Source organism: Brassica napus, chromosome C2 (genome assembly GCF_020379485.1).
Source record: "Brassica napus cultivar Da-Ae chromosome C2, Da-Ae, whole genome shotgun sequence".
NCBI lineage: Eukaryota > Viridiplantae > Streptophyta > Magnoliopsida > Brassicales > Brassicaceae > Brassica > Brassica napus.
The window spans coordinates 16,681,650-16,707,477 of NC_063445.1; the positions used below are offsets into that span (position 1 = coordinate 16,681,650).

The window sequence follows — 25,828 nt, forward strand, 5'->3', positions numbered from 1 at the left end:
AAATCATTGAACTATCTAAACTCCCCTAACATCAAATGTCTTTGGTAGGGTAAGCTAAGAGCATGTTGAGTTGACTCAGACATTTCATCGAACACCTTTCAGGCAATAAAATGTCTAGATTTCTAATCTAAAATGGCCAACTCTAGATTAGCAATTAAGATCACTCAATCAAGCAAGGAAACATATTAATCTACTCTAAACATTCTAGATCATCACTTAATCATCCTAATCATCCTAACCCATGAATCCAAAAAGAGTATACTCGCTAATCTTCATGATTAACCTTAAACCCATAATAGATTCAAGAGAAATCATGTTAAGAAGATGAGATATACTCAAATTATTCAAGAAAGAAAGATTAGATTACTAAAGATTTAAACTTTCTCCAAAGTATCAATGTATTTTGAGAAAAAACAAGATATGTCCCAAAATTAGGTCTAAAATATATTTATAGTGCTCTAAAAACGAGGGGGTAAAAATTGGTAAAAATAGAGTTGCTGATTTTTCTAAGTGTCGCAATTGGTTTTTGGACGCGTCGTCAGGCCGTTGGGACATAGGCCGCTCCAACACTTGGATGTGGACGCCTTGACGATTCCTTAGCCGCGGCCTCTCATACCGCTGCAGCAGGCCGAGTGAGCTCGCGCAAATTGACATCAAAACTTCGTGGCCACGACATACCGCTGCAATAGGCCGCTGGGAAATAGGCCGCTCCAACACTTTAGCCGTGGAATGAGGTACTGTCGTCTAGGATTCACAGCGGCTTTGTGGCCTGGCGTTTAGGCCGCTGTGGAGGCACTAAGCCGCTGGGACACTTGGTCTCCATTTCGTTTCTCGACCAAAATCACTCATTTTGCCTTCAATCAAGTTCTAGATGGTCTAAACTCACCAAATGGCATATCCAACACCTGATATGGACTTATGCATGGAAATGCAACCTAATGATGTCTAAATGGCACTCTAAATGATTAATATATACACTAAATGATAGTTAGAATCATGCAGATTCACAAGATATCAACTCCCCCAAACTAGTCATTTACTTGTCCACAAGTAAACTTTCAAGAGTTAAAAGGAGAGAGGTTTGAAAATGGGAACTCATAATCAAAAGAACACTTTCTAGCCTTCAACTTAACATCTTAAAAAAAAATATAGCGAATAGCATGAGCAATCCTCTTAGTACACTCTAACTTCTCAAGGCCTATCAAGACTCTTTTATCTTTACACAAGTTGTAATGCCATTCAACCAACAAGTTCCTTAGCCAACACTCACATTCATTCAAACACACACACACAAGTGAATTCTTGCAAATGGATATTTGATCTCAATCATTTGGCTTGGTGAGAGAAGATGGTCTAATGTGAAGAAAAATGGGTTTCAAATGCATTTTTTATAGTGACTCACACTCAAGAATAGGAGCAAGATCATTATGCAAAATTTATCTAAGAAAAAGAGCAATTCATGCATACAATGCTTTGTTCTCTTCATTCTACCCCTTTTCTAAATGATTTCAGGTTCTACCCTTCTTTTCATCATCCCAAAACCCAAAGATACACCCACTTTCATCTCTCACCCAATGATCACTCTCTTTTCTCTTCTTTGATTCAACCAACTAGGGACAATCTTTTTGATTTTTACTTGGCTCATCTCTTTTCTTTTTCTTTTCCCCACTCATTTATTGTTTTTTTTAAAGGGGTTCTATTGATACTCTAGAGTTTTTTCTTTTCTAACTTTTTTTGTCCCTAGAGGTTTCTTTCTTTAGGCACTCTTTTTGATTCATTTTCTTTCACTCAATCTCTCCCATTCCCAAGATCAAAAGAATTTAAAATCTCAAACCCAACAACCATCCTAGAGGCTAGCTTAAATGAGGTCTTAATGCTAGGCAAAGATGAGAACAACCCATTGTCGCTCCTAATACTCTTAAGATTTAGCACATGACAAGCTATCAAGAAGAGACCTCACTCAAGCAAATCAATGTTTGGTCTCAAAGAATGGTGAGGGTTAATGGGTATGGGAGTGTCATTTGGGTTAACAAAGATTGGTACAAAGGAGAAAGATAACCCAAATGTGTATAATATCCATGATCAAGTATGCAAATGCCCATATGCAAGAGAAATTAAGCTCATTAAGCCTTAGTTCATTTGGAGTTGGTTTCAAGAACAATGTCAATCATCAAACAAACAACAAGTTTCAAGAAGAGTTTTCAAGGCTCGAAGCTTACAAGCTTTTTCAATAGATGCTTAAGCTACTTGATATGTTTGGCTAGGATGTTAGATTGAGTTCTAGACATGTGTTTTTTACAAGGTTTCTCCCAATGCATGAATGCAATCTAAATGCTTCTAGACTCAATCCTAAAGATGCAAATGATGCAACTAAATTCTTATTTTTATGATTTTCGAAATTTTTCAATTTTTGTGAATTTTCTATGCAAATAATTATTCACAATGCAATGCATGAGACTTAATGACAAGTAGACAAAACAAAACACAATGTGAGATAGTAGACTCTCCCCCAAACTTACTTCACACAGTCCCTTGTGTGAGAACAAGCTCAAAGGAGAGATCTAAGAGAAAGACATAAACATGATAACTAAGTATTGACAAAGGTAGAATGCACTTACCTGAAGTTGGCTGTCATGAGAGAAGGGAAGTGAGGAGGGATGGCTTGTTGTCACCTTGGAATTTTCGACATGACCTTTGGGAATTTTTGAGAATTCCCCCAAACTTGTTCCTAAGCTTATTCAAACACACTAAAGCAAGAAAAATATACATATAGAAATATATACAAAAGATACCATGGAACTTCCTCCCAAGTGAGCTTGTTTTAAGTCTCTAGCTTGACTTTCCTTCCAATGGGCTAGTGAAGAGGAGGATCTTTCCCACCTTCAAGAGTGATGGTGAGGACTTGAGAGAGAAGCTCTTGAAGCTTGATTGGATCATCTTGGAGCTGTGGAGTGATGATGGCCTTTGCACTTGAGAATGGTGTAGACTTTCCCTTGCATTTGATCTTGTATTCAATAGCTCCATCCTTGAACTTCATTGGGTGAAGAGTGAGAGTGTGTGGCATCATATAAAGAGGTGAGGGTGAGGTTCTTTCATCATCTTCTTCTTGTCATGAGCAGCCTTTGTGGCTCTACGCACCTCCTCCTTTGTAGCACTTTCCAAGTGATCATCACACATCTCTTTAGAGGACTCTCCATCAAGACCTTCTTTTTCACTAACAACCATTTCATCCTTAAATCTTTTCAATGGAAGGTTCTCCACAAGTGATGGTTCTGATGTTAGGAGTTTTCAAGGCTTCTAAGACAAATTTTGTAGTATAAATGATTGCCGAACCAGTTCTGAGGGATATCAAAGCACCGAGAATGCAAGTACTCACTTAATCTAAATGCAACCAATGATTTAGATGAGTTTTAAACTACTACTAATACTAGAAAGCAATTACAAAATGATACTTTCTTGACTAAGAGAAAAGAGAACTCATGGGCATAGGGATTAGACCTTGGGTGATCAAGTATCGAACTAAGGATGGCAAATGATCAATCAAACTATCGACCTTAAGCCTAGACACAATTCTAGGCAAGCTCTATGTCTAGATGAATGCTCATTTGCTAACATATCTCAAACATCAAATATCTTTGGTTGAATAATGTGAAAGCAATCATTACTAACAAGTCTATTAGCTATCTTAGCACCTTTAACAACAAATGTCTTTGGCAAAGTATACTAAAACCCTAGGAGAGTTGTCTCAGACATTTCATCAAACACCTTTTGGGTGGGAAATGTCTATTGATCAACTTTTGAGTGGCCAACTCAGAAGATGCATTATGAATACTCTACTAGCAAGGAACAAGAATGATCTACACTAAAACATCCTAGAACTAACCTAATCACCCTTGATCTCTCTAACCCATGAATTCAAAAGGTGATTACTCACTAATCTCCATGATTTCTCTTAAACCCATATTGGATTTCAGATTAATCATGTAGAGGAATAGATAAGAAATCAACAAGAACACAAGATGAAAGCAATGAAATCTGAATCAAAATAAGAAGTCTTTTACTAGTTGTTCTTCAGCCAAGAGATTGTCTTTTTGGTGGCTACAAAAAGGTACTTAAAAACATAGGTTTTGAAAAGTAAAAATGTGCATAATGAAATAACCAAAAGGCCCTTGAGAAAACATGAATTCGGCCAAACAAATAGACGCGGAGCGACCTCGGCTCGTCGCTGCAAGAGGTCGCTCCTGGGTCGTTTCTTCGCGAGCGACCTGGCTGTGTCGCTCCGAAGACGTCGCTCTTGGGTCGTTTCTTCGCGAGCGACCTGGCTGTGTCGCTCTGAAGACGTCGCTCCGAGCTTGCTCAGAAACCATAGACGCGAGCGACCTTAGGGTGTCGCTCTAGGAGGTCGCTCCTGGCTTGTTCGTCGCTCTCAAATCGACACAACCCGAGCGACCTCTGGGTGTCGCTGTGGTGAGGTCGCTCTAGGAGCTGGAGCGACTTCGCCTTGTCGCTCTAGGAGGTCGCTCCGAAGCGTAAATGGCGAGCAAGTTCATGGCGTCGCTCCGGTAGGTCGCTCCCATGCATTGCTCGTCCAATGATCACCTTAATCACCTCTTTTGAGCTCCAAACGCACCCAAATGTCTCCAAGAACTCCATGTGGTACTCCAATACCTGATAAAGACTCATGTATGCAAAATGCAACCTAAACATGGCTAAATCCTAGTCTATATGATCAAAATGCGCATGGGTGAATGGATAAAACAATGTAAATATGCAAGATATCAACTCCCCCAAACTTATTCTTTTACTTGTCCTCAAGTGAACTTTCTAGAACTCATAGGGAGAGAGATTCGAAGGTGGGAGCTCATAGCCAAAAGGAACACAAAAAGCACTCAAATAAACATCTAAATTCAGCATTAGTACACCCTCTCTCATTATATTTTAGCTTATCTAGGCCTATCTCAACTCTTTTCATCCCTACACTCATCATCATGCATTCACACATGCAAATCAGTCAACTCTCAAGTTCATTAAGCATGGCATCAAGTGAATTCTTGCAAATGGTCAATTGGTCCAAATCATTTGGTTGAGTAAGGGAAGACTTTTATTCAAGTGGGTCAAGAGGTTCAAAATCCATGATCTTTTAAAGTGGTTTACTCTCAAAACAAGTAGCCTTGACATTGCACATAATATATCTAAGAAATGGACCAACTCATGCATACAATGCTCAATCTCCATTGTTCTACCCTTTTCCCAAACATACAGGTTACACAATCACTTCCCAATATCAAACCCAATTCTCATCTCTCACCAAAAGATCCCAAGAATACTTTGCACATAAAACTCTTTTTCTTTGAAATCTATAAAGGATTTTCTCAACTTCTAAACAAATCTTAGCTCTAAACAACTTTGCTAGCCCCTTTTTCTTTTTTTTCTCTTTTTTTTTATATATTTGTTTTGTTTTGTTTTTTTTTTCGGGGGCCAAGACTTTTTATAAAATCGAGCTAGACGTTTATCTACTAATTCCAATAAGATTATCCATTTAAACACAAAGAGTCTATTCTTTTCCTTCGAACTTTTCATGCTTCCAAACCATAGTCACCACACTCACCCCCACCTATAGCTAGACAATAGAGTGCCTAATCTAGCAAGAATGAAGACCAAGCATTGTCGTTCCCGATACTCTCAACATTATGCACATGTAAGGCTTTCCGAAAAAGGCCTCACTCATCAAATAATGAAAGCTTAAAAGGAGGAAGGGATTTTGGGAATGGTGTACCACTAGAGTTTGTGAAAAAAGATTGACATAAAGGATGTGACAACTCAAGTGTGTATATCCATGATTCAGTACACAAGGGACCATGAGCAAGATGCATTAAGTTCGTTCAGTTCAAATAAGGTTGTAGTTGGCTTCAATGACTGAGTTTCAGCAATCAACAAGTTTCAGGGAGAGTTTTCAAGGCTCGAAGCATACAAGTCTTTTTGAGAGGTGCATAAGCTACTCAGGTGCAAAGTAATGTTCTTTACAAGGCATTTCAAATCACTGCTCCCAATGCAAGTAAATGCAACCTATATGCTCTAGACTCTCCTAGAAATGCAAATGATGTAAACTAAATGATTTTTTTTATTCAAATATATATGTATAATGCAATGCATGAGACTCAAAATCATCAAAGCAAACGTGATCAAATACTTGGTACCTCCCCCAAACTTAAATGACACAGTCTCTGTGTTGTCAAGGAGAGAGAGATACCCAAAAAGAGAAAACTAATATGCAAAAACGAAATGGTATATACAAGGGAAAGTAGTGGGTTACCTTCTATAGGGAATGAGTAGAGGGAGATGCTCCCTCCTCGTCGTCCTCAGGTGGTAACTCTTTAAGGTGCTCATCAGCAGGAGTGCCCATCTCTTCAATGTAGAAGGCTTGCCCGAACACAGTTGGTTTCTTCATTTTCCCCTTGATGTCAAAGTGGAGAACATGCCCTTTACCCAAATGGAGATCAATCGTGCCCTCTTTCACATTAACAATTGCTCCTGCTGTAGCTAGAAATGGCCTTCCAAGAATCAATGGGTCTTGAGCCTCCTCACCCATCTCAAGCACCACAAAATCTGTAGGTATCTCATACCTTCCAATCTTCACAGGGAGGTCCTCTAAGATGCCCACAGGGTACTTCACTGAACTATCAGCTAACACCAGAGAGAGTCTACACTTCTTGTACTGAGTGAATCCAAGCTTCTTTGCAACAGACAAAGGCATCAAGCTGACACTAGCTCCCAAATCGCAGAGAAATTTCTAAAATACCATAGGTCCAAGAGCACAAGGTAGTGTGAAGCATCCTGAATCCTCTAACTTCTCTGGAACATCAAGCCTCTGGATGATGGCACTGCACTCATGGGTAAGAATCATCATGCCTTCCATCTCCTTCTTCTTTGCAGCTACAACATCTTTCAGGAACCTGTTGTATTGAGGAATCAACATGAAAGCATCGATGATGGGCATTGCAACCTGAGCCTCACTCATTTGCTTCTCAAACAGAGCTTTGTACTTCTCTAGCAGCTGCCTCTTGAATCTATCAGGGAATGGAAGTTTGGGTTCATAGGGAGGAGGAACAAAAGAATTTTCACTTGCTGGAGCAAGAACTTCACCATCTTTCACTGTTTTCTTCTCTTCCCCGACCTTTCCTTTACCTTTGGCTTCCACAATCTTCTCCAAGATTTCATCATTGATTTTCTCATCAACAATCACCACTTCATCATCTAAGTTGATGGCCACCTCCTCACCTAGTTTCTCAGCATCCCTGGTAAGGGTTGTAGGAGGTAACTGCTTACCACTCCTAAGGGTGATAGCTTTGGCCTCCTTGGGGTTTTGGTCAGATTTTCCAGGTAGAGATCCTTGCTGGCGATTCTGGTGAGTGTTCATGGAAGCAAACTGATTCTCTAAATTCTTGACTGTAGAAGCAAGATGTGAGAACTTGTTATTGAGCTCATTGTAGCTCCCATCAATCTTGGAATGAAGGTTTTTCAACTCATAACCAACATGCTTCTCACTTCTAGTCTGAGACTCCAAGATTTGTTTCAGTAAGGTATCAGTGCTGCTCTCTTGAGGAGCAGAGGAACCAGACGAGGGGTTTTGCTGAGGCTGATAGCTGCCTTGCTGGTTGTTTCTAAGCGAATAACCACTCTGTTGGTTGTTGGGATAGGATTTATGTTGGTAGTTGTTGTACTGAAAGTTGGGCTCTTTTTTTGTACCAGCTACCATTGTTGTTGATGAAACACAACTCTTCCTGACCTTTCAAACCCTCAACCTCATGGACAACAGGTGGATCTTCTTGCTTGGAGTTACCAACAAACTTCAGCTGCTCTTGGGTGGCTTTTTCAGCAATGAGTAGGTCGATCTTGTCTTCCAAAGCTTTGATCTCTTTCCTCGTCTGCTTATCATCACCCCTACTGCCTCTGTCGTGATCTGCACTGTAGACTGCATCACTCTTCACCATGTTGTCAACCAGCTCTTCTGCATCATCTTCAGTTCTTCCCAAGAAGAACCCATTGCTAGCTGTATCCAATCTGGCTCTGTACTTAGGAAGGGCACCTCTGTAGAAGGTACTGAGCAAGCTCTCCTTAGAGAAACCATGATGTGGGCATTTGGTTTGATAGCCTTTGAATCTCTCCCACGCTTCACTGAATCCTTCCAAGTTCTTCTGTTGGAAACTGGAGATCTCATTTCTCAGCTTAGCAGTTCTTGAGGATGAGAAGAATTTCTCCAAGAATGCTCTCTTGCACTCATCCCAAGTGATGATTGAGTCGCTTGGTAGAGATTTCTCCCACTGTCGTGCCTTATCCCCCAAAGAGAAAGGGAATAGCTTGAGCTTTAAGGCATCTTCGGACATACCATTGGTTTTTGACAACCCACAGTAGCTGTCGAACTTGTCCAAGTGATCGAATGGGTCCTCTAAAGACAAGCCATGATATTTGTTCTTCTCGATCACGTTGAGGAGTCCTGACTTGACCTCAAAGTTGTTGGCTGCCATAACCGGTGCTCGGATTCCCAGTCTATGACCATGAATGTTGGGCCGATCATAAGTACCAAAGGGTCGAGCTGCCCGCGGTTGGTGTTCTACCCCTTGCGGTTGATCTGCCATATCAATATCCAATCTCTGCAAGTGGGCTTGTTGTTCTTCTTCTCTTCTAGCTCTAGCACACTCCCTCTCGAAAGCTCTGATGTCTGCTACTATTGGAACTAGGTTTGATGGACCCCTGCTCCTCAAGTTCATACACCTGAAAGTGAAAGGTAGGTGAAGAAGAAGAATCAATAACAAAACAAAATTAAAATGACTTAGTCTCAAGCAAGTGACTAAATCTCAATGTTTAAATCTACTCAGAATTTGGCAACGGCGCCAATTTGATGTTAGGAGTTTTCAAGGCTCCTAAGACAAATGTTGTAGTATAAATGATTGTCGAACCAGTTCTGAGGGATATCAAAGCACCGAGAATGCAAGTACTCACTTAATCTAAATGCAACCAATGATTTAGATGGGTTTTAAACTACTACTAATACTAGAAAGCAATTGCAAAATGATACTTTCTTGACTAAGGGAAAAGAGAACTCATGGGCATATGATTAGACCTTGGGTGATCAAGTATCGAACTAAGGATGGCAAATGATCAATCAAACTATCGACCTTAAGCCTAGACACAATTCTAAGAAAGCTCTATGTCTAGATGAATGCTCATTTGCTAACATATCTCAAACATCAAATGTCTTTGGTTGAATAATGTAAAAGCAATCATTACTAACAAGTCTATTAGCTATCTTAGCACCTTTAACAACAAATGTCTTTGGCAAAGTATACTAAAACCCTAGGAGAGTTGTCTCAGGCATTTCATCAAACACCTTTTGGGTGGAAAATGCCTATTGATCAACTTTTGAGTGGCAAACTCAGAAGATGCATTATGAATACTCTACTAGCAAGGAACAAGAATGATCTACACTAAAACATCCTAGAACTAACCTAATCACCCTTGATCTCCCTAACCCATGAATTCAAAAGGTGATTACTCACTAATCTCCATGATTCCTCTTAAACCCATATTGGATTTCAGATTAATCATGTAGAGGAATAAATAAGAAATCAACAAGAACACAAGATGAAAGCAATGAAATCTGAATCAAAATAAGAAGTCTTTTACTAGTTGTTCTTCAGCCAAGAGATTGTCTTTTTGGTGGCTACAAAAAGATACTTAAAAACATAGGTTTTGAAAAGTAAAAACGTGCATAATGAAATGACCAAAAGGCCCTTGAGAAAACTTGAATTCGGCCAAACAAATAGACGCGGAGCGACCTCGGCTCGTCGCTGCGAGAGGTCGCTCCCGGGTCGTTTCTTCGCGAGCGACCTGGCTGTGTCGCTCCGAAGACGTCGCTTTCGGGTCGTTTCTTCGCGAGCGACCTGGCTGTGTCGCTCTGAAGACGTCGCTCCGGGCTTGCTCAGAAACCATAGACGCGAGCGACCTTAGGGTGTCGCTCTAGGAGGTCGCTCCCGGCTTGTTCGTCGCTCTCAAATCGACACAACCCGAGCGACCTCTGGGTGTCGCTGTGGTGAGGTCGCTTTAGGAGCTGGAGCGACTTCGCCTTGTCGCTCTAGGAGGTCGCTCCGAAGCGTAAATGGCGAGCGAGTTCATGGCGTCGCTCCGGTAGGTCGCTCTCATGCATTGCTCGTCCAATGATCACCTTAATCACCTCTTTTGAGCTCCAAACGCACCCAAATGTCTCAAAGAACTCCATGTGGTACTCCAATACCTGATAAAGACTCATGTATGCAAAATGCAACCTAAACATGGCTAAATCCTAGTCTATATGATCAAAATGCGCATGGGTGAATGGATAAAATAATGTAAATATGCAAGATATCAGGTTCCACAATAATCAACATTCATCATTGGAGACTTGATTGGGTAGGAGACAACTTTGTTCACATTGAAGAGTGTGACCTTCTTGTTGGCAAAGTCATTGCAAGCTCCTACTGTTGTGAGAAATGGTGTGCCAAGGATCAATGGGACTCTCTTCTCAGTTGTCATCTTCAAAACAGTGAGGTCAATAGGAATGGTGCAAGCTCCAATCTTCAAAGGAAAGTCCTTGATGAGACCAATTGGGGTTGTAGAAGAGGAGTCCCCAAACATTAGTAAAGATGTATTTGGCTCCATGTTTTCAATCCCAAGAGTCTTCACCATCTCCATTGAGATCACATTCACACTTGCACCAGAATCAACAAGAGCATCATCAAGTGTGAACTTACTAAGGGAGCAAGACAATGTGAATTTCCCTTGGGTTTCTAGTTTTAAAATAGACTTTGGTGTGACTGGTGGATCAAGCTGCAAAGTAGAGATGTCAAGAAGCTCTGCTACTTCTTCTTTGTGAGCTAGAATGTCCTTGATGAGCATCATTTGGACATGAGCATCATTTGGACATGAGCATCACGCATATGAGAGATCTCTGGAAGCTTTAGTCCTACAGCACTCATGTGCTTTCTGAACTTGGAGATCACCTTCTTTTGAGCTTTGGTGAGGACCCTTTGTGGAAATGGGAGCTTATCATAAGGTGACTGCTCAACTTTAGTGGTTCCTTCCAACTTAACTTCCTTTAGCTTCTGCACAGCCTCTCTTTCAACTTGTTTCTCGGCCTTGTGCTCATCTCTCTTCAGAATCTATGCTGCAACCTTCAGTTCAGCTTGTGCCTTAACCCTCTCTGTAGCCTTGTGTTCAGTCTTATCCACAATTTGTGATGCAGCTTGGGAAATAAATTATGTTCTATACGAGAGGCTTTCAATCTGATCCACCTCTTTCTCATGATCACGCAACTCAATCTCAGAAGAAGTAGTAGAGAGGATAACATTGCAATACTCTTTGGGATTCTGCTCTGATTTCCCTGGTAGAGATCCCATTGGGCGCTTGAAGGTTGAAGGCATAAAGGCAAACTGATTCTCCAAAGCTTTGAAGTTGGAAGCAAGGTTGGAGAACTTGTTGTTGAGATCATTGTAGCTTCCATCAACTTTGGTGTGAAGGTTCTTCAGCTTATATCCAATGTGCTTCTCGCTTCTAGTTTGGGACTCCAAGATCTGTTTCAACATTGTATCAGTGCTACTCTCTTGTGGAGCAGAAGTAGAAGATCCGGCTTGGCCTTGCGTAGACTGCTTTCCTTTGGAGGGGAAGCCTTGAGAGTAGTTTTGTCTAGCTTGGTAACCACCTTGTTGGTTGTTGTAGAAAGGCTTTTGTTGGTAGTTGTTGTACTGAAAGTTAGGCTCCCCGGCAACGGCGCAAATTTGAAATGGACTTTTCAAGGGTCCAAGGTTCAAATCAAAGTAGTATTTTAGATGTCAATCTATTTCTAAGTGTTTCAATTCAATGAAAATACAGGTTCATACTTAAGCTAAGTGCATTCAATGTAACGAAGTGATTTGAATAACTAACAAGACCCTAACACAATTAACTAGCAACTTTCAAGCAAATGGATAAGGGATGAATCATGGGTATAGGAATTTGATTTCAGATGACTAAAATTTAATCTAAAATGGCAAGGTTTCAATCAACACATTTCCCTAAGTCTAGATAACATTCCTAAGCAAGTTCTTTGTCAAGACAAATGCTCATTTACTCTCATTGATCAAACATCAAATGTCTTTGGTTTGTGTCAATCAAGCAATCATTAAGAACAAATCATTGAACTATCTAAACTCCCCTAACATCAAATGTCTTTGGTAGGGTAAGCTAAGAGCATGTTGAGTTGACTCAGACATTTTATCGAACACCTTTCGGGTAATGAAATGTCTAGATTTCTAATCTAAAATGACCAACTCTAGATTAGCATTAAGATCACTCAATCAAGCAAGGAAACATATTAATCTACTATAAACATTCTAGATCATCACTTAATCATCCTAATAATCCTAACCCATGAATCCAAAAAAAGTCTACTCACTAATCTTCATGATTAACCTTAAACTCATAATAGATTCAAGAGAAATCATGTTAAGAAGATGAGATAGACTCAAATTACTCAAGAAAGAAAGTTTAGATTACTAAAGATTTAAACTTTCTCCAAAGTATCAATGTATTTTGAGAGAAAACAAGTTATGTCCCAAAATTAGGTCTAAAATGTATTTATAGTGCTCTTAAATCGAAGGGATAAAAATTGGTAAAAACAGAGTTGCTGATTTTTCTAAGTGTCGCAACTGGTTTTTGGACGTCGTCAGGCCTCTGGGACATAGGCCGCTCCAACACTTGGATGTGGACGCCTTGACGATTCCTTAGCCGCGGCCTCTCATACCGGTGCAGCAGGCCGAGTGAGCTCGCGCAAATTGACATCAAAACTTCGTGGCCGCGACATACCGCTGCAATAGGCCGCTGGGAAATAGGCCGCTCCAACACTTTAGCCGTGGAATGAGGTAATGTCGTCTAGGATTCACAGCGGCTTTGTGGCCTGGCGTTTAGGCCGCTGTGGAGGCACTAAGCCGCTGGGACACTTGGTCTCCATTTTGTTTCTCGACCAAAATCACTCATTTTGCCTTCAATCAAGTTCTAGATGTTCTAAACTCACCAAATGGCATATCCAACACCTGATATGGACTTATGCATGGAAATGCAACCTAATGATGTCTAAATGGCACTCTAAATGATTAATATATACACTAAATGATAGTTAGAATCATGCAGATTCACAAGATATCAACTCCTCCACACTAGTCTTTTACTTATCCACAAGTAAACTTTCAAGAGTTAAAAGGAGAGAGGTTTGAAAATGAGAACTCATAATCAAAAGAACACAACCGGCGGCTCGGCTTGCCCACGGAGGTGAGGCGGTGGTTTGGCAAAGAGAGATGCGAGAGAGAGAGAGAGAGAGAGAGAGAGAGAGAGAGAGAGAGAGAGAGAGAGAGAGAGAGAGAGAGAGAGAGAGAGAGAGAGAGAGAGAGAGGGGGGTAAGCTTGACGACTAGGGCTTCCTGGTTTCTCTAGATATTTGTAGGGTTTCGCTCTGGTGTTAGAATAGAGAAAAACAAGGAATGAAGCTTTCTGTTAATAAGAAAAGAGAGAAAATATTTAGGTTTAATCCTAATGGGTCATGGACTTAGCGGGCTTTCCTCTTAAAAATCCAAAAAAATTTGGGCCACGTGTTTCGGACCGTTACACTCTTTGTTTCATAATATAAATAGTTTTAGAATTTCTTTTTTTCTTGTTGTTGTTTCAGAATATAAGTAGTTTAACATTTCAATTTAACTTTTGTATTTATTAAAATAGTGTGTGACAGTTAAATTATGTTGTTTTTCATAAGATGAATTTTCTAGGATAACCTTTTTTAGTTTATTTTCACAAAAAAAAAACTCAAAGAAAAAAATGACCAAATGAAGTTTTATTGAAAGGTAAATATACCCTTATACCCATAGGATTAACTAATCATAAACTTTGGGTTTAGAGTTATATAAGGGCCAATTAATGGGTGATGTTTGACCATATCATGACCATTTTAATTTGGACCGGATTAGTCCATAGTCATCAAACCCAATTGACTGTATTTTATATCATCTAAGAATTTTTTTGAAAACAAATTTGTATAGTTTTTCTTCTTCTAAATTTACTATTAAACAAAGTGGATGTGATATTCGTAAATATTCACAAATATCCATGAATTTTTTAGATATCCAAAAAATTAGATATCCGTAAAATACGAAATAAATCTGAAAATTATACTATTACTCGCTCCGTGAATATTAGATATCCGTAAAATACGAAATAAATCTGAAAATTATACTATTACTCGCTCCGTGACCACTTGTAGTCATATGAACTTAGACCACCTACTCACCGGTAAATGAAAACCACTCTCGACCTGGGTGGGCGGAATCCGGAATGGATGAGAAAAATGTGACATGGGTAAGGAATATCACAAATCTCATGTAAGAACTAAATGCACCCGAGGTGCTGCTGCTGCTGAGGAACTCGGAGACTTTCTCGGGCGTAAGATAGGAAAGTTGGGTTATCCCATCACCAATAGAGGATTCATCATGACATGGCTTTTACAAAGTCAAAAGTTGTACGAAAACACTCCAACATGTAACTTCTTTATTTTTTTGTTGATAAATAAATTCATCTAAATAAATTAAGATTTACCATTCAGAAAGCGATGTGGAATATACCACAAAAGAGAAGCTTTTGGTGATGATTGTTTCACCCTTTCTTTCCTTTCAGTCGTTTCCGCCAAACCCATCATATGATAGCTGATTATAGATGACTGTTACAGTGTTGTATGAGTATCTGCAGAGAGTCCAGGCAGGATGACAATATTTGGGTGAACAATAGACATGCATCTAAACATCTAAACTTTCATTGATCTCTCTCGTTGCCTTTCTACTTGGAAGACTAATTTCCTGGATAACGGACAAAAACACCCAGGTTCAAATCCTGCAATTGATAGGAGACTAAGAAACTTGTCACGGAACTTCTCTTAACATGCTTACGTCTTAGATTGTATAGTATTCATCTTCCTTGACGAGGCTCTAATTGGTTTTCTTATACACCTGTGTTCTCTTTTCTTTCATATGAAGGTGATTGCTGTAAGACAATTAGTTAGACCATAAACTCTTTGTCTACATTTTCTGCCACTAAATACTTATTAGAACCTTCTTACACTATCTTGCGGACTGTTTCTTCAGCCTCTCAAATATGGATCGGCACCACAATGCACGGTCCACGTTTGGACCAATTCTATATGCAAGATCACTTGAGTGTTCTTTCTGCAAACACTTGGCTAGACATTGATATCGATTCCTACCGATAGAGCATGGGCCAACGTCTGGTTACTGTGTGTTTCTTGGTGATAGCCTCATCTCTTGGTCATCCAAGCGAAAAATACTGTATCTCGATCCAGTGCCGAAGCAGAGTATCGTGGTGTGGCCAATGCAGTGGCCGAGACAACGTGGCTTCGAAACTTGTTCCTTGATCTCGGGTGTCCTCTCTCCAAGGCAACGATAGCCTACTGCGGCAACATCTCTGCCGTCTACCTGTCCTCGAACCCAGTTCATCATCAACGGACCAAACATATCGAGATTGACATTCATTTCGTTCGGGAAAGAGTTTCTTTGGGCCATGTTCGAGTTCTTCACGTCCCAACACATCTGCAATACGCAGACATCTTTACAAAAGGACTTCTGTCTACATTGTTCACACAGTTTCGCTCCAGCCTGAGCGTTCGGGAACCTCCACTCCGACTGCGGGGGAGTGTTAGTTAGGATATTCCAATATCCTAAGTATATTCTCATGCATATCTTTACGTAGTTAAAATACGGTAGATATCGATAGACATGAATACTTGTATAAATACACTCTTGTGATCAATGAGATAATTATCGAAACATTCACACTTTCAGGAAGCTCTACACCACCAAAAAATCCAGCAAGTTGCCTGTTAAATGATATTAGCACATATCCGATGCAAAATCCAGGACTCTCTGATGGATTTATCATCCGGTTCTCCCGAGCATTGACTCTTTTAGATTGATCCTACAAAATGCACAGTTCATCCTTTTTCATTTGTAATCTATAAAAATACAAATATAAAATTTAACTAAAATATAGATTTTCTGTATATTTGATGTTTTGAATTTAAAAACAAATATATATATATGTTCTTAAAATTTGATACTTAATGTTAAAATAGGAAAATCTGTTTTCTTATAGAATAAGATTACATTCTATTTTACTTATTGTTACCATGAATAGTATTGTTATTACATTCTTCTTAATTTTTTCTTTGTTCTTTCTTTCTCACTCTTCTCTCCTCTCAGCAGCAATGCAAACATCCTTCAACCAGCACAACATTTATGGGCGGGAATGGAGTACTTTGAAATCAAGCATCCCTGACGCAAAAACTATTCTACATGAAAAACAAATTGGAAATATTGTCAGTTTATAGTTCTTTGATAAACATAATAAACGTAAATGAGTGAGTAAGATGTAGAAAATCCACCTTGGCTATTCTTGTAACACACGAATCGACACACCAATATGTTTGGCGAGTTCTCTCCAAACCGGAGACAAACTCTATATCACTATATATGAATCGAAAAGATTACAAGCCTCGCACTAGTTGCGTGTTCTATGAGAGATTATATGTTTTGTTGTTGTGTCTAACAATGAGAGTCTAGACCTCTATTTATACAAGATTATCTAATGTGATTCCTTGTTGTAAAAGAAATAACATGTTTATCCTAAGTTTATAAAGATTTATAAACTTCTTGGATAATGATGAAACTAATCCAATTTCCTTTTCTTTTCAAGTCTTGTACGAAGCCCAGTAGCCGGCCCAGGATGGCCCAGTAGACATCAAGGCCTCACATTCTCCACCTTGGCTCTTTGGTCACACCCCGGCTTCTCCGCTTCTCAAACTCTCTCTCTCTCTCTCTCCCTCTGCGAAAAGAAACCCGAAGCACCGACGAGCTCGCCGCCTCGTCTTCTCCGACGCACCGTCTGGTTCTCGACTCCGTCTCCCACCAGAGATGCATGCCTTCTCCGATCCTTGCTTCTCTTCTCTTCCCGAACACTTCCTCTCTTCGATTCTCTGTGAACCAGACAAGATCTCGACATCACCGTCGCTTGTGTTCACCGGTGTTAGCTTCCACCGCCTCCACCATTCACATCTCAGGTTCCGTTTGTTCCTCCTTGTCTCTTTCCTTAGACATTTAAACAAAACCCTAACCTTTGATTTCAATTTTCAGCTCGTCCCTTGATGAATTCAGCTTGACTTCCGTGATTCTCCGGTGACAACGTTCCTCTTGCACACCAACCTCACGACATTACCAAACCAGGCTTGTATCTCCTTTTGCCTTGACTTCCTCCTCTTTGATACGTGTCTCAAGCCCCCTTTGTAACCTGTAATGAAACTCCTTAGCTAAAATTATTAAACATATCTCCTTGTTTAATTCCCAGCTCCTGGTGTCGACGTCTCTTCACCACCGTTGCTTCCTTTAGGTAACAAACATAATTGTTTCTTCAATTCCTTCAAGAACTTAACCATGTAAACTAATAGATTTAAGTTTACAGCTTTGTTGTAGACGTTTCCTCGCTGCAACCACATGTCTTCAAGGTAATCGCTGCAACCTGGCTCTGATACCACTTGTAGAGAATCGACCTTGGCTATTCTTGTAACACATGAATCGACACACTAATATGTTTGGCGAGTTCTCTCCAAACCGGAGACAAACTCTATATCACTATGAATCGAAAAGATTACAAGCCTCGCACTAGTTGCGTGTTCTATGAGAGATTATATGTTTTGTTGTTTTTTTCTCACCTCTGCCTCTGTTGCCGCCAGCAAACAGACCCTCTGAGTTACCTTTAGACTTGTTAAGAAGTCCCTTCTCCCTTAATTCAACTTCCTTAGAATAAGATGAGCTTGTAACATCACAGACTGTTAAAGTCTCTTTTCCGCTGCCGTATTTTAATGCATCAACGAGAGACTCATATTGCTTAGGTAGACTTGTTAAGATCTGAATAGCTTGATCTTCTTCACTGATTTTAATGTCGATACTTGCTAGATCAGCCACAAGTTTCAGAAACACATCCAAATTTTTCTCAATGGTCTTGTGTTCTTCCATTCTGAAATCTGCATATCTCTGTTTCATGTAGATTCGATTAGGTAACGCCTTGGTCTGATACTCAGCTTCTAGAGCCTTCCACATAGCCAATGCCGTTGGCTCATGCATGACCTTCCGTAGAATAAAATCAGATAGACACATACTGATCAGATTCTTTGTACGCAGCTTCCGGTCTTGCTCCTTAGGATCAGGTTTAGTATCCTTCTGTTCTTCACCTTCAACATCCGTAGAAGGAGTTTCCTCCTTAAGAACAGAACCTAAATCTACTATCTCAAGCTGACATAGCATCTTATACTTCCATAGACCAAAGTTATCCTTCCCATCGAATTTCTCCACTTCAAATTTCCTTGAAGTTGCTTTCATCCTTTATTAACCCGTAAACTTTGTTTCTTTGTTTGCAGGTTGCTGTAACACGCCGTGACCGTCAAGCTTCAATACCAACGAGCAGAGTATTCTTCACCAAACCAGATAAGAATTCTCCTTGCTTGTTTATTGAACCTTGGCTTCGAATCTCTATAACTTGGATCTCTGTTAGTCTAAGCTCTGATGCCACTTGTAGAGAATCGACCTTGGCTATTCTTGTAACACATGAATCGACACACCAATATGTTTGGCGAGTTCTCTCCAAACCGGAGACAAACTCTATATCACTATGAATCGAAAAGATTACAAGCCTCGCACTAGTTGTGTGTTCTATGAGAGATTATATGTTTTGTTGTTGTGTCTAACAATGAGAGTCTAGACCTCTATTATACAAGATTATCTAATGTGATTCCTTGTTGTAAAAGGAATAACATGTTTATCCTAAGTTTATAAAGATTTATAAACTTCTTGGATAATGATGAAACTAATCCAATTTCCTTATTTTTTCAGGTCTTGTACGAAGCCCAGTAGCTAGCCCAGGATGGCCCAAGAGACATCAAGGCCTCACATATGATTCGTCGCTCTTTAGTTTGGTAATGACTTAATGGTAACCCTGATCCATTGCTGCTACTCTATGAAGCATCAGTCAATATTTGTACACCACATTCAGTAATCTCGTAGTGTATGCTGCTGAATTCAAACCGTATCACGTCCACTTGTTCAAGTAAGACAGAGTAAAATATAAACAGATGCGCTGCGACAAAGTCCTTGAAAACTCCCCCAAATCTATGTTTTGCAATGAGGCGACCTTCCTTACCTATGAGATGACAATATACAGTGCAAACTTTGTTACTCCCGCTTGGCAAAAGCAAGAGGCAAGCCTTAAATCCAGAAGCTGCAACATCTCCAAGATTGACGGTCAAGAAATCTCCTCTCGCACGGTGATTGAATTCCGGAGGAACTTCTCGGCCAGGTAAACATGCTCTCTTGTAAATCCATTGTTGCATAATTGCTCTCCGTGCTTCTCCATCTAGACTCAAACATTTGCTAAATTCTACTCTTGCTTTTGGACTGTTGAAAGATGAAGATATTTTCTCAAGTGATTTACAATTGTTTGCTGAGAGAATCTTAATTGAACCTGGAAGCTCCGGCAGTGATACAAGTCTTTTGCAACCATCGAGGTATAAGTAGTACAGCCACTGAAGATCTTTGATGCAATCTGGGATCATTTCAATACCACTACCAGTTAGGTATAGATATACTAAAGTCTTGGGAAGATGTGAAAACATTTTGAGGTTTCTACAGCTGTTTATATCAAGCGATTCGAGGCGAGACCATTGACCAACTGATGGAGGTATTTCTTCTATCCCTGTGTTTCCCATAAAGGTTGTCTCGATGTTCTTTGAGATATCCGGAAAAGTTTTCAACTGTGAACATCCTTCCATGTCAACAACCTCCAGAGATGCCAGATTGATGTTAGGTGGTACAACTTTTAGCTTTGCACACATAGTCGTCCTTAACCATTTTAGTTTCTGAAGATATAAGACAGAGGAAGGAAGGTCCACCAAGCTTTCGCAACCTTGGAGACACAGTGTCTCAAGACTTATAGCCTTTGAAAGATCAGGAACTTCTTTCAAGTTCTTGGAGAAGCTCAAATCTATCGTCTTGAGGTATGCAAGGGTCTGAATGCAAGAAGTACATCAAACAAAGAAGGTATCAATAAGATAATAACATATGAGCGTAATTTTATATTATAATCATGTTTGAATCACCCGGGAGATGTTTATAAGAAATGTATGAAAAACACTAATTAAAGAGACAGAAAGAGCATCATCAAATGGTTACAAACTATGTAAACTTCTGGCAAAAAATATTAATACTAGATGATACAATTACATTTTATATGATAAACATTTTATACCATTACCTTTTATTTTTATATGATAATTACATTTTATTTTTTTACCATTAAAAAGTGATCATTGGAATGTAAAATTTTCCAAAATATATGATAGTTTTCTCTTCACTCAATTTCTTACTTTTAGTTAATTTTTTTTATTTTAATGATGAAAGCTATGTGAAAACTCTCAATGATAATATGAAATTATATTAAAATTTATTTTTACGTAGAAACCAAAATATTAACACTTTATTGATGAATATCTAAAAACTTAAAAAACTCACACAACAAAACTTTTAAAATATGAGATTTTGGTGTGAGGTTACTAACTCTTTAAAATACAACTAATAAATATTAATATAATTTCATACTTACAAATAAACATAAATATAATTTGTATCAACAGACTGAAGATATTATAATACATATGAATTCTCATACTGTTTGATTTACTTATGGGATACGCATATATTAATTCCAACCTATTTCAAAGCTTAAACTGTATACGTTTGTTGAAGATGTTTAACGGTTCACTAATCGCGTGTTTGACATGGCTTGATCAATAAATATAAGCAATTTGGGGCGTTTATGAATTGAGAGTTTCTCACTTAAATTTGAAAGTTAAAAGATTATTTTATCAATTTATATATATATACATATATATTTCCACAAATTTTGGTTATTTTAAATCTTATTTTTCTTAATGAACATTTGAAAGTGTTGATATATTGTTTAAAATTTCAAGTGTTGTATTTCTAATTGACACAAAAATCGCTATCATTCAATGAATATAAGTCGAGCGGAGCCTTAAATATATGAAAAAACTATACGAAGAACAAGAGCTAACCTGGGTGCCTTCCCAAAGCTTCTCCACTTGGCTATGCATCATGCGGAGTTCCACAAGACTTTCTGGACGAAACTGAGAAGGAATATACTTCATTGGATATGCAACCCAATGTAATAAACTTAGAGTAGGCAAGTAGTTTAGCCCCCGAGGTAGGTGCAGTTTCAAACTTGTTTTTTCATCAATTGTCTTGTCGTAGAATCTTAGGAACATGAGGTTGCGCATGTCTTCAAAGACTCTCTCACTCAGGGAGAGATCATTTTGGATCTCGGATATATCTAATGATATACCAAGTATTTTTCCTGACCCCTGTAGATTATTATATATTTGTTACCAATGCAAAAAATAAAACATGTGAAAACGCCAAACAAGTTCATAAGCCAAGCTCACGATCAAAGTTTGTTAATATACGTACTGTATTATTCCCAAGTATGTTACAAGTCTCCTTTGTATTGAACAAGAACTGACGCTTTCCAGGGTCGCTTGATTGCTGCTTAACGACTTCTCTTCCCAGTTTTTGTAACAAATTGTGCATTACTATTTCTCTATCAGCAGTTATTTGAATGAGAGATTTATCAAGCAAGACTTGGAGCCCAAGACTCACATCTAAGTCACTATTGACAAGTAGTTGCGTCACTAGATCAATATTCTCACCATTGAACATACATGCAATGTGAAGGAACAGAGCTTTATCTCTAACATGTAACTCATCATAGCTAATTTTTAGCATTTTCTCCACCTTTTCATGAAGACTAGTTGTGAGTCTTCTTAGTTCAAGTTTCCACCGATCCTTGTTCTTTCCGCGCATATGAGAACCTAAGACACGGAGACCCAAAGGAAGATGACCAGAGATCTCTGCTACTTCAACCACCACGTCCATGAAACCTTCTGGTGGTGCACTTTGTTTGAAAGCATAGATGCATAAGATCTCAACTGCTGTTTTTCTGCATGGCAATTTAACCTCGTATATATGGTTGATTCCATGCCCTACCAATATCTGTTTATCTTCAGTGGTAATGATAATCCTACTTCCAGGACCAAACCAATGTATCTCGTTAGCCAAGGCTTCTAACTGCTCTACCTTATTCACATCATCAAGAACAATGAGGACTTTTTGTCTCTTTAGCCTTTCTTCTATTGTCCCTAAATGATTAACCCTCAAATCTTTTTGGTTAAATATTTTGGACAAAAGCTCTGTTTGTAAACGTACTTGTAAGTTGTATTCGCCACTGTCAATAGTTCTTTGATAGTTTCCCCTAACGTTCTCCATAAGAACCGTAAAGCGGAATTCACTAGAAAGGCGACTGTGTAACACCCTGGCAATGGTGGTCTTACCTATACCTGGAGGACCCCAAATCCCTACCATCCTAACTTCATTATCTTCTAAACATAAAAGTGGAAACATCTTTCTCATATGGGATTCAATTCCAGTTACGTTTTCAAAATCCTTTGATGGCGTAGCATTGAGTTTGGCCGATATATCTCTTGCGATTTTTGTGATAAAATCTGCTTCACTTTTCCTGAAAAGATAAATTCCAGCTTGTGGATTAACTATTTTTCAACCTAAACTACCTTAGGCATTAGAAACTACACCGCTTTTATAACTTTAATTGCATGCTGAAAAAACAAAACACTAACCAGTTATAAGAAGCCTCTCCAGCAACATTTGCCGCTTTGATCAAGGCTGCCTTCCATTTAGTTTGTTTCTCACTATCCTTCCCTTGACAAGTTTCTCGGTAGCCACCCCCAAATTGCCCAGTCTGGTTTCTTACATCAGCTGGATTCACTTTGTAGAAAATTGGTAGCAGTTCTAGCCTCTTTTCTTCCTTGCACTTTAATATCTCAACCAACTCATCCAGACACCAACTAGAAGAAGCATAGTTCTCTGAGAATAACACCACAAAAAATTTAGATGTTCTTATGGCTTCTATGATCTCCAGGCTGATTGTATGGCTTCTTTCGATTAGATCATCTTTGAATGTAATTATTCCCTTGTTTTCAAACTCTTTGACCAAGTGGCTGAGGAAATTTCCGCGGACATCTTCTCCTCGGAAGCTGGGAAAGACGTCATATCTCCAACAGCTAGAGCCAGACGAAGAACAATAAGAAGCCATGGAAATAATATATATAAAGCTGTATTTTTTATGTTCGTTGTGTAATTTCTATGAGACAATATCTGGAGCTTATGAAATGATCCATGGTGTTTAGTATGCAGGAGGTAGGTGATTTATCGGTCATGTCAGCGATTAAATAAATAACCTAAAGTCAATACATATAAAATATTCTAGGTGTCAAATACGATTGAGTCACATGTTTTACCATTCTTTCATCTTGTCCAAAAGACACGACAAATCTTGCAAGCGGATTTCTGATACTTAATGGAACTCAAACTATCTTAAGAATCCTTCTATCATCCTATGTATATTATTTGAGAAGTACAACTTATTTTTGTAACCACATGTCAATAATAGGATGATTCTTAAAATCATTAGAGAAATATGTTGGTCCATCTAATTATATAATAAGTTTTTTATTAAACTAACAATAAATTCATCATTAATGTACTTTATTATTTCCTTAAATAAAATGTACGGAATTACCTAATGTGGTTAAAATATATATGGCAATTAATGATTTTGAATAATAAAGATTTGATAAAAAAATAGTGTATCTTCTATCATATTTGTTTAATTTTAAACTATTAAATAAATTAAACAACCACAATAAATAACCATATAATAAAAATTTATTTTTTATGTATATGTTATATTTTGAATTTTTACAAACGGCTATAAATTACTAAAACTGTTAAAAGTCTCACATTCAAATTTTATAATACATGGTTTAAAAAATTTGTTATGACAAAATACAAATGATTACAAAAATTATATAAGTAAAAACTCTAATTTAATTAATTATTAAGATTAATATATATATCGTTTTAAATTAAACTATAAACCATATAAAATACAATATTTTAGTTTCAAAATTTACTTTGAACAATTTTTTTGATAAAAGTTTTGAACGATCATTGACAACTTATTTTTTTTTAAATTATAAATTACTAAAACTATTAATACCACAATGAAAATTTTGTTATAAGTAATTTAAATTTTTTTCTATAAAAGATATAAATGGTGAAAAAACTATATTAGTAGAAATCATCATTTAATAGACATTAATATTAAAAATATACTAAAATATATTATCTATGTTAGTATCATTTAAATTTAATTACATATCCTATCAAATATAAGAAAAAATATTTTTTGGATTAATAAAATTGATTTATATGTTCGCAGTAATTTAATTATATATTTAAGGGCTTTTTGCAAAAGTGACTCAAAACTTGGAGTCAAACAGAAAACTAACATTTTATTTTGACTCCTTTTTTTTGAGATTTTAACCCCACACCTGCATTTTATCTACGAAAATGCCATTAACATTTTTTTTTTTTCGAAAATGGCTTCTTTACTGTCTCAACCTCATCTTCTTCAAGTATTTACAATATTGCCACTGCAATGAATTGTGGCAACAACCTTGTACGAACTGTTTGGAGCTTTTAATGCCCTTTAATGCACGTAAATCTCTTTACACTCTCTCTGTTTCAATTGTTATGAACTAAAAACAACATTTCTTTCACTTTCTCTCTATATTCATCCAAAAAACTCAAGCTTTTGATTCAAAATATGGGCTATGGTTGACAGAGCCATATTTCTTTCGTTTTGACTTACGGTTGCTTTCGTTTGAGGTTCTGGGTGGTTGGAGAAGACCCTGTGTGCAAACGAAGTCATCTCACCTAGTTTAAGGTACGAATTTGAATTTTTTTTCAAGATCTGTTCGCGTAGAAGACTTACTAGTAAGTCATCTGTATGTAGAAGACTTACTGATGAGTCTTCTGGTCAAACGGACGACTTAAATTAAGTCGTCCAGCTTTGTTTGTTAAAAAAAAACACTCCAGACGACTTATATATACGTCGTCTACGAGAAACGGGCTAGTTTTGCATTTGACCGAATCGTGTCAGATCTTTGACTATTTCTGGACGACTTATAATTCAGTCGTCTCTGGGAAAGTTAAAATTTCAATATTTTATGAAAACTTGACGACTTACGTGTAAGTCGTCCTAGGTTAGTTTTGTAATTGAAAAATAAAACTTGAAATTTAACTTTCTCCAGACGACTTAGATGAAAGTCGTCCAGCTAAACGACTTAATTTAAGGTCGTCCGGGATAAGCAAGGTTTGACCAGAAAATTGGGAAAAATTCTGGACGACTTTGCTTTCCCCGGACGACTTTAAATTAAGTCTTCTGGAGGGACGACTTTATATTAAGTCGTCTGGTTAAAGTTAAATTATGAAGTTTTATTTTTCAATTACAAAACTAACCTAGGACGACTTACACGTAAGTCGTCAAGTTTTCATAAAATATTGAAATTTTAACTTTCCCAGAGACGACTGAATTATAAGTCGTCCAGAAATAGTCAAAGATCTGACACGATTCGGTCAAATGCAAAACTAGCCCGTTTCTCGTAGACGACTTATATATAAGTCGTCTGAAGTTTTTTTTTTAACAAACAAAGCCGGACGACT

The 25,828-nt window shown here is 38.1% G+C and overlaps 1 protein-coding gene and 1 non-coding gene across 2 annotated transcripts; one reads left to right on the top strand and one right to left on the bottom strand.

Annotated features, from left to right (window-relative positions):
• Positions 1-8,121: 8,121 nt before the first annotated feature.
• LOC125582599 lies at positions 8,122-8,228 on the top strand. Its single transcript, XR_007320056.1, has one exon. It is a non-coding gene; the product is annotated as a small nucleolar RNA R71 (small nucleolar RNA).
• Positions 8,229-18,285: 10,057 nt separating this feature from the next.
• Positions 18,286-23,849, bottom strand: LOC106395603 (putative disease resistance protein At4g11170). Its single transcript, XM_013836008.3, has 4 exons — positions 22,879-23,849; positions 21,656-22,760; positions 21,244-21,549; positions 18,286-20,178 (listed from the first exon to the last, which is right to left on the bottom strand). The coding sequence occupies exons 1-4, from the start codon at positions 23,352-23,354 to the stop codon at positions 19,129-19,131; spliced, it is 2,937 nt and encodes a 978-aa protein (XP_013691462.1). The 5' UTR covers positions 23,355-23,849; the 3' UTR covers positions 18,286-19,128.
• Between the last annotated feature and the right edge of the window lie 1,979 nt (positions 23,850-25,828).

Coding starts and splice junctions, on each gene's coding strand:
- LOC106395603 (XM_013836008.3), bottom strand. CDS start 23,354: ATGGCTTCTTATTGTTCTTCGTCTGGCTCTAGCTGTTGGAGATATGAC. Junction 21,550..21,655: donor ACATACTTGGGAATAATACA/GTACGTATATTA, acceptor AATAATCTACAG/GGGTCAGGAAAAATACTTGG. Junction 20,179..21,243: donor AGCTTTGGGAAGGCACCCAG/GTTAGCTCTTGT, acceptor TCTTGCATTCAG/ACCCTTGCATACCTCAAGAC.